The sequence below is a fragment of the Bufo gargarizans genome, chromosome 9 (assembly GCF_014858855.1).
Source record: "Bufo gargarizans isolate SCDJY-AF-19 chromosome 9, ASM1485885v1, whole genome shotgun sequence".
Lineage (NCBI taxonomy): Eukaryota > Metazoa > Chordata > Amphibia > Anura > Bufonidae > Bufo > Bufo gargarizans.
In genome coordinates this window covers 187281186-187291263 of record NC_058088.1, presented here as the reverse complement: position 1 = coordinate 187291263, position 10078 = coordinate 187281186, and the positions used below count along the sequence as shown (strand labels likewise).

At 45.7% G+C, this 10078-nt stretch overlaps 1 protein-coding gene across 1 annotated transcript; it reads right to left on the bottom strand.

Moving 5' to 3' along the window:
* Positions 1-3292: 3292 nt before the first annotated feature.
* UXT (ubiquitously expressed prefoldin like chaperone) lies at positions 3293-10071 on the bottom strand. Its single transcript, XM_044268316.1, has 6 exons — positions 9889-10071; positions 7168-7249; positions 6841-6908; positions 6487-6594; positions 3875-3938; positions 3293-3521 (listed from the first exon to the last, which is right to left on the bottom strand). Exons 1-6 carry the CDS (start codon positions 9948-9950, stop codon positions 3474-3476), a joined length of 432 nt encoding a protein of 143 aa, XP_044124251.1. The 5' UTR covers positions 9951-10071; the 3' UTR covers positions 3293-3473.
* Positions 10072-10078: the final 7 nt, after the last annotated feature.

The window sequence follows — 10078 nt, the reverse complement described above, 5'->3', positions numbered from 1 at the left end:
GGGGTTACGGAATTGGGTACGCCACTTTTGTGTATAACTAGGCAGATTTGCCTTTCAGGACTTTAGGAAAGCTGGGTGACCACTATTACTCCCACAGGAAGAGTCCTGAATACAGCGCCATATTGACGTCACTGACAGGAAAAAATGCAGAAAAACCATATATATATATATATATAAACAGGAATGGCGGCGATAGTTGATTGGCGGCCATGTTTTATGATTTAACCCCTTGTCTCTCTCATTGTTCCATAGGCCGCCTCTTTTCTCAGTGAGAAAGTAACCTGCATTCTCATTAGTTGCTATGACAGCAAGCAGAGATGTTGAAGATGAGGAAAAAATGAAACTCAAGTGGGTTTTGTAGTAAGGCTGTCGTTGTTGCCCATAGCAACCAATCAGAGCTCAGCTTTCATTTCTGAACTGGCTCTGGGAAAATGAAAGCTGCGCTGTGATTGGTTGCTATGGGCAATAAAGACAGTTTAACAATTTGTCAGCCATTTTATATACGCCTGTGAGGTGGAGTATCCCTTTAAACCTTGACTGCAACCAGTAAACAATGAAAATGTTCTACTGGTTTATGATAGGAGTCAATCGTCGTCACTGTAGGTGGTCCCATTTTCCCCACCCCCTCCAGCAAGGAAGAGGTTAAAAGGCAATTACCCTCCCCCAGGTGCCCCCTATATTTAATGCCACCTCGGGAGGGAGGGCTGCGGGCACATTCAGCATCAGAATAAAGACTTGTTATTGTGGAGGTGACTTTACGTATGCACCCCATTCCGAGCAGCGGCAAGGCCTTGTCTCCATGGTAACGGAGACAAAGCGCTGCCAATGGGAAGACAAGCGGGGGTTAACCCTTCTGCAGAAGCAAAATATCATTTAACCCCTCAGATGCCGCTCTCACTTATGCAGCGGACCGAAAGGCGAGAATCCGATCGCCAGTATGTTAAATCGTAGAGTCGCTCCTCCTGCCAGAACGGCAAATGTCTCCATTCAGAGCTGAGGGAAAGCTGGAGCAGCCATATCGACTTTGCACAATCCAACAACACAGGGTTGTATGAGGTTAGGAAAACATGGTTGTTGTCTTCCAGAACCAGCGCCACCTTTGTCTGCAGGGTGTCCCTGGTACTGCAGCTAGGTTTTATTCACTTGAAAGGAGCCTAGTACAGCAGCCCTATAGAGGATGAATAAACAGTATAGAGCATGATCCATCAGCCGCTACATTCCAGCAGAAGAATAGTGAGTGCAGCTCTGGAGTATAATACAGGATGTAACTCAGGATCAGTACAGGATAAGTAATGTATGTACACAGTGACTCCACCAGCAGAATAGCGAGTGCAGCTCTGGAGTATAATACAGGATGTAACTCAGGATCAGTACAGGATAAGTAATGTATGTACACAGTGACTCCACCAGCAGAATAGTGAGTGCAGCTCTGGAGTATAATACAGGATGTAACTCAGGATCAGTACAGGATAAGTAATGTATGTACACAGAGACTGCACCAGCAGAATAGTGAGTGCAGCTCTGGAGTATAATACAGGATGTAACTCAGGATCAGTACAGGATAAGTAATGTATGTACACAGTGACTGCACCATCAGAATAGTGAGTGCAGCTCTGGAGTATAATACAGGATGTAACCCAGGATCAGTACAGGATAAGTAATGTATGCACACAGTGACTGCACCAGCAGAATAGTGAGTGCAGCTCTGGAGTATAATACAGGATGTAACTCAGGATCAGTACAGGATAAGTAATGTATGTACACAGTGACTGCACCAGCAGAATAGTGAGTGCAGCTCTGGGGTATAATACAGGATGTAACCCAGGATCAGTACAGGATAAGTAATGTATGTACACAGTGACTGCACCAGCAGAATAGTGAGTGCAGCTCTGGAGTATAATACAGGATGTAACTCAGGATCAGTACAGGATAAGTAATGTATGCACACAGTGACTGCACCAGCAGAATAGTGAGTGCAGCTCTGGAGTATAATACAGGATGTAACTCAGGATCAGTACAGGATAAGTAATGTATGTACACAGTGACTGCACCAGCAGAATAGCGAGTGCAGCTCTGGAGTATAATACAGGATGTAACTCAGGATCAGCACAGGATAAGTAATGTAATGTATGTACACAGTGACTGCACAAGCAGAATAGTGAGTGCAGCTCTGGAGTATAATACAGGATGTAACTCAGGATCAGTAATGTATGTACACAGTGACTCCACCAGCAGAATAGTGAATGCAGCTCTGGAGTATAATACAGAATGTAACTCAGGATCAGTACAGGATAAGTAATGTATGTACACAGTGACTGCACCAGCAGAATAGTGAGTGCAGCTCTGGAGTATAATACAGGATGTAACTCAGGATCAGTACAGGATAAGTAATATAATGTATGTACACAGTGACTCCACCAGCAGAATAGTGAGTGCAGCTTTGGAGTATAATACAGGGTGTAACTCAGGATCAGTACAGGATAAGTAATGTATGTACACAGTGACTCCACCAGCAGAATAGTGAGTACAGCTCTGGAGTATAATACAGGATGTACCTCAGGATCAGTACAGGATAAGTAATATAATGTATGTACACAGTGACTCCACCAGCAGAATAGCGAGTGCAGCTCTGGAGTATAATACAGGATGTAACTCAGGATCAGTACAGGATAAGTAATGTATGTACACAGTGACTCCACCAGCAGAATAGTGAGTGCAGCTCTGGAGTATAATACAGGATGTAACTAAGGATCAGTACAGGCTAAGTAATGTATGTACACAGTGACTGCACCAGCAGAATAGAGAGTGCAGCTCTGGAGTATAATACAGGATGTAACTCAGGATCAGTACAGGATAAGTAATGTATGTACACAGTGACTGCACCAGCAGAATAGTGAGTGCAGCTCTGGAGTATAATACAGGATGTAACTCAGGATCAGTACAGGATAAGTAATGTATGTACACAGTGACTGCACCAGCAGAATAGTGAGTGCAGCTCTGGAGTATAATACAGGATGTAACTCAGGATCAGCACAGGATAAGTAATGTATGTACACAGTGACTGCACCAGCAGAATAGTGAGTGCAGCTCTGGAGTATAATACAGGATGTAACTCAGGATCAGTACAGGATAAGTAATGTATGTACACAGTGACTCCACCAGCAGAATAGTGAGTGCAGCTCTGGAATATAATACAGGTTATAACTCAGGATCAGCACAGGATAAGTAATGTGATTTAAGTGCACATTGATCCCAAATCTGAACAGCAATACATTTTTTCATCAAACGTCTACACAGAACAACTGATAAAGTTTATTCACAATTATTTATAACAGTCCTTTATTCCTGCGCTCTGAACTGGACGCCGGCACTAGTACCAGACCTGTGCATGTGCTCACACGTCTATGTCTCTGTCACCTCTGTGTCCCATACAAGGTGGGTGCAGGAAGAGTCCTCTGTCTTCTGGGATACTATCACTGATTTACTGGCTCATTAGGCAGATCTTGTAATTCCCGCAGACCCTGGGAAAAAAAAGTAAAATCCCATCAATCTAATGACACCAGGAACAGCCAGGACACCACCACTCGCCCCTGAGACCCCATATACCTCAACAGGGCTTATGGAAAAGAATCGACCAGGGGAGATAACCCCTATAACCAATCAGTATGCACTATGCTGATATAATTTATGCAAATTTATGACTTTATACTTCTCGTCCAATTGGAAAGTCTCCTGGGCTGGTACATGGTGGACACAGGTAGATTCCTGCAGTCGATTGGCTTGTAGCGTCATAGTCTATGAGCCATTTTGGGATGCAATGTGTCCAAATTCTCATATCAACCTCTACAGTCACCTCTAACCCTTGGGGTCTCACCTCTAGAACCAGTCTGATATGGGCCTTTATGTTTGCAGCATCTGTGGTCAGCTTCTCACTAATTCTAGAAGAAGCATAAGAAGACATATAACTTCATGGCAAACAAATCTAGACAAGACGAGTCTACACATATCCAGACTTGGCTAATATCATCTTGTGTAATCTAGATATGGCTTGTCCTGGCTAGTCATGATCAATCTAGATTTTATTGAGTCTAGTCCTGATAATATACACAAGACAAATACATAATACAAACCTAGATTACACATGGCTAACCCTAGTACATGAAGATTAGGCATTAGTGGTCTACATAACATGAGATTCAACAAGCCTAGCTGATCTAGATCAGTCTTTTCTCATAATCTAGGTTGTGTCTAGTCTAGATTTGTTGATTTGTGCCCGCAAAACAGCGGGTCCGCAATATATGGGCACTGGCCGTGTGAGCACCGTATCGCAGATGAGGACCCATTCACTTGAATGTGTCCGCAATCTGGAAGATATGGAGCGGAAGACCACGGAAGCACTACATTTCAGTCCATGCAACCGAACTGCAAAAAAAATATATAGAACATGCTCTATTTTTTGCAGTGCAGACAGATCGGGAACCCATTCAAGGCCACATGGACGGTGCAATTTGTGGTCCCCAAAGCACGGGCGGCACACATTTGTGTGCATGAGCCCTAAATCGAATAAAGACTAGACACGGCTTACCTAAATCTAGATAACATGAGACTAAACTACCCAAGGATGGATTTTATCTTTATAGTGCTGGACGTTCCCCACTTTCACATTAACCAAGACAAGTTTTAATTAGACCAGAATAGCGTAGATACATCTAGATTAGACAAATGTAGTCTAAACAAGTCTACAAGACATGAGACTGGTCAGGGCTAGGAATGATGATCCTAGATACTTCTAGTTTAGACAAGAGGAGTCTAGATATGTTTACACAGGGTAAGACTTGAGGGGTCTAGACAAATATAGGTTAGAGGTGACTAGTCTATATACATCTAGATTAGACAAGAGTAAGATAGACAAATCTACATAAAATGAGAGTTGACAAATCTAGATGTGTCTTGTCTGATGTAATCCAGACTGTCTCTTCTATATCGATCAAACCAAGAAAAATGTAGAAATCAAAAGACTGCACTAGGCAAGATCAGACATGACTAGCCTAGTTACATCTGTTAGTCAAAATGAATCTAGAGAAACCTACATGACATTTGACAAGCCTAGACCAATCTAGATTTGTCTTGTCTCGTGTTTTCTAGGTCTGCTGAGTTTAAACTTGAGAAACCAAAATTTACCTAAACAAATCTCATCAACACGCAGCCTAGACTAATCCAACATAATATGAGAATACACTAGTCAATCCAAGACAAATCTGGCTAGCAAATCAAGAATTAGACTAGCCTACATGCATCTACATTAAACAAGAGTAGTCTAGACGCATCTAGATAACACAAATTTACACTAGACAAGGAAAATTGAGATCAGACAAGACTAGCCTAGACAAATCTACATCAAACAAGACCATCCTACACAAATCTAGATTAGACAAGACTACACTAGACAAATCTAGATTAGACAAGACTATCATACACAAATCTAGATTAGACAAGACTATCATACACAAATCTAGATTAGACAAGACTATCATACACAAATCTAGATTAGACAAGACTATCATACACAAATCTAGATTAGACAAGACTATTTTAGGCAAATCTAGATTAGACAAGACTATAGTAGGCAAATGTAGATTAGACAAGATAATCGTAGACAAATCTAGGTTAGACAAGACTATCATAGATAAATCTGGATTAGGCAAGTCTATCATACACAAATCTAGATTAGACAAGACTTTTTTAAAGCAAATCTAGATTATGCAAGATTATTCTAGACTAGAAAAAACTATCCTGGGCAAATGTAGATTAGACAAGACTATCGTAGACAAATGTAGATTAGACAACTGTATCCTAGACAAATCTACATCAGACAAGACTATCCTACACAAATCTAGATTAGACAAGACTATTTTAGGCAAATTTAGATTAGGCAAGACTATTCTAGACAAGTCTAGATTAGACAAGACTATACAAATCTAGATTAGACAAGACTATCGTAGATTAGACAAGTCTACCCTAGACAAATCTAGACAATGCTGTCCTAGGCAAATCTAGATTAGACAAAACTATCCCAGGCAAATCTAGATTAGACAAACTATCCTATGCACATCTAGATTAGACAAACTATCCTAGGCACATCTAGATTAGACAAGACTTTCCTAGACAAATCTACATTAGACCAGGCTATCAGAGAAATCTAGATTGGAATGACTATTCTAGATAAATCTAGATTAGAAAAGAATATACTAGTCAAATCTACATCAGACAAGACTACCCTAGAGAAGTCTAGATTAGACCAGACTATTCTAGACCAGCCAGTACAAGGCTGAAATAAACAGATCTAGATAATATGAGACAAGACAAGCCAAGTACTAAAGAAATAAAGGATGGAATAGGCTAAAAGACGGCCGCTCGTACTGACAACCCCAATAACGTTTACACTGAAGACACAACGAGAGTCAGATGTTCCATAAACCTCCTTACTCCGTCAGCATTTTGTTCTTCTTCTCGATAAACCTGAGAGCTTCATCCAGAGTCAGCTCAGAAAAAAATCCAAATCCTAAAGCCACAAATATCTTGGAGGAGTCAGGGCTGAGGAGGAAAAAAAACAGCAGAGTGTGAATATAGAGGAAGAACGTGAAAGAAGAATCCATCAGGAAGAGGCGGCAACACATTGGGCGATGGTGGAGCTATCGAGCTCCTGTTATCAGCCCGTTCAGGCTGACGATGGCATCCTTCAATGCCATGAGAAACCTCTCTGTATATTGTACATCATGTACAGTATATGGTGCATGTTAGGAAGAGAGAAGATTGAGGAGAGTAGTACTGGTCACTCACACCTCAGCATTCACATAGAAATTGCAGCCCAAGTCGACCTGTGTCTGAAGAGGTCCCGACTCCAACTCCTGCAGGAACATAAAAAAGGTCTCATGAACACAAGGACATACATACTCCAGGGGTGGTGCATGCAGCTGCTATGGGGTCCATAGGAGGGGGCAACTCAGGGATATGTAAACATTTGGCATGTGGAATAGACTTCCGGCCAGAAGGGGGCGCCAGCATTTTTCCACCATGAATCCAACCTGAGGCACCATAAAACCCATAGCCATCAGTCTATATTGGCCACTAAGGTCTATGGAGATGTTAAAGGGTTAAATCCTGCACCTGCAGCCGCTCAATGACGTTCTTCAGCTGCAGGTACTGGCTGATCTTCTCATACACACGGTCACGGTTCTCCAGCACTCGCCTGCAAACGAGACAAATGAAAGATTTATCTAGAAAGTGACCGTAACATCAAAGCGACCTGTAAACCTGCCAGGTGTACTGACGGGCACTGCTCACAGAGGGGTCGGTGACTGGCACTGTCTATGGGGGTTAAGACTGATAATGTCCATGAGAGGGTTAAGGGTGGGACTGTTTATGGAAGTGGCTCAGGCTGGTACTGTTCATAGGAGGACTAAGGCCGGGACTGTTTATGGAGGGGCTCAGGCTGGTACTGTTTATAGGAGGACTAAGGCCGGGACTGTTTATGGAGGGGCTCAGGTTGGTACTGTTCATAGGAGGACTAAGGCCGGGACTGTTTATGGAGGAGCTCAGGCTGGTACTGTTCATAGGAGGACTAAGGCCGGGACTGTTTATGGAGGAGCTCAGGCTGGTACTGTTCATAGGAGGACTAAGGCCGGGACTGTTTATGGAGGAGCTCAGGCTGGTACTGTTCATAGGAGGTCTGAGGCTGGGACTGTCTATGGAGGGGCTCAGGCTGGTACTGTTCATAGGAGGTCTGAGGCTGGGACTGTCTATGGAGGAGCTCAGGCTGGTACTGTTCATAGGAGGTCTAAGGCCGGCACTGTTTATGGAGGGGCTCAGGCTGGTACTGTTCATAGGAGGTCTGAGGCTGGGACTGTCTATGGAGGAGCTCAGGCTGGTACTGTTCATAGGAGGTCTGAGGCTGGGACTGTTTATGGAGGAGCTCAGGCTGGTACTGTTCATAGGAGGTCTGAGGCTGGGACTGTTTATGGAGGGGCTCAGGCTGGTACTGTTCATAGGAGGTCTGAGGCTGGGACTGTTTATGGAGGAGCTCAGGCTGGTACTGTTCATAGGAGGTCTGAGGCTGGGACTGTTTATGGAGGAGCTCAGGCTGGTACTGTTCATAGGAGGTCTAAGGCCGGGACTGTTTATGGAGGGGCTCAGGCTGGTACTGTTCATAGGAGGTCTGAGGCTGGGACTGTTTATGGAGGGGCTCAGGCTGGTACTGTTCATAGGAGGTCTGAGGCTGGGACTGTTTATGGAGGGGCTCAGGCTGGTACTGTTCATAGGAGGTCTGAGGCTGGGACTGTCTATGGAGGGGCTCAGGCTGGTACTGTTCATAGGAGGTCTAAGGCTGGGACTGTCTATGGAGGAGCTCAGACTGGTACTGTTCATAGGAGGTCTAAGGCCAGGACTGTCTATGGAGGGGCTCAGGCTGGTACTGTTCATAGGAGGTCTGAGGCTGGGACTGTCTATGAAGGAGCTCAGGCTGGTACTGTTTATAGGAGGTCTGAGGCTGGGACTGTCTATGGAGGGGCTCAGGCTGGTACTGTTCATAGGAGGTCTGAGGCTGGGACTGTCTATGGAGGGGCTCAGGCTGGTACTGTTCATAGGAGGTCTGAGGCTGGGACTGTCTATGGAGGGGCTCAGGCTGGTACTGTTCATAGGAGGTCTGAGGCTGGGACTGTCTATGGAGGAGCTCAGGCTGGTACTGTTCATAGGAGGTCTGAGGCTGGGACTGTCTATGGAGGGGCTCAGGCTGGTACTGTTCATAGGAGGTCTAAGGCTGGGACTGTCTATGTAGGAGCTCAGACTGGTACTGTTCATAGGAGGTCTAAGGCCAGGACTGTCTATGGAGGGGCTCAGGCTGGTACTGTTCATAGGAGGTCTGAGGCTGGGACTGTCTATGAAGGAGCTCAGGCTGGTACTGTTTATAGGAGGTCTGAGGCTGGGACTGTCTATGGAGGGGCTCAGGCTGGTACTGTTCATAGGAGGTCTGAGGCTGGGACTGTCTATGGAGGGGCTCAGGCTGGTACTGTTCATAGGAGGTCTGAGGCTGGGACTGTCTATGGAGGGGCTCAGGCTGGTACTGTTCATAGGAGGTCTGAGGCTGGGACTGTCTATGGAGGGGCTCAGGCTGGTACTGTTCATAGGAGGTCTGAGGCTGGGACTGTCTATGGAGGGGCTCAGGCTGGTACTGTTCATAGGAGGTCTGAGGCTGGGACTGTCTATGGAGTGGCTCAGGCTGGTACTGTTCATAGGAGGTCTGAGGCTGGGACTGTCTATGGAGGGGCTCAGGCTGGTACTGTTCATAGGAGGTCTGAGGCTGGGACTGTCTATGGAGGGGCTCAGGCTGGTACTGTTCATAGGAGGTCTGAGGCTGGGACTGTCTATGGAGGGGCTCAGGCTGGTACTGTTCATAGGAGGTCTGAGGCTGGGACTGTCTATGGAGGGGCTCAGGCTGGTACTGTTCATAGGAGGTCTGAGGCTGGGACTGTCTATGGAGGAGCTCAGACTGGTACTGTTCATAGGCACCCAATTAGGCAAGTGTATGGGGGGCACTTGTAAATAAGGGTACTCCGCTCGGCTGTGTATAGGGCATACAGCGTGCCCCTCCTGGCACCTGTAAATGAGGGCACTCTGACTGACACAGTATAGGGGCACCCTTCCTGGCAGGTTATAAATGAGCCCTCTCAGCAGGTCCTGGTGGGTGTGACCACCATGTGGGGGAGGGGCCTTACACACCGCACACACCCCTAACACAGCAAGGTGCGCACCTAAAATCCCCCTGAAAGCTGTTCTAGGATCACGTGCATGTAGCCAGTCACATGACCGCCGCCGAAGTCACGTGGTACGAACCTCAGGTCTCTCTGCAGAGTGTCCGTCAGGAAGGCCTCGTACCTGAGGACCTTCTCCTCCATGTCTGGAGCAGCCTGGAGGCAGCAGCAGCAGCACCACGCGGGCTCTGACGTCACCCAGCCTTCCTTCAGTCACATGACTAAAAATGACGTATTAGGCACCCGCGCCGCCATGATTGTTCCTGGCGGAC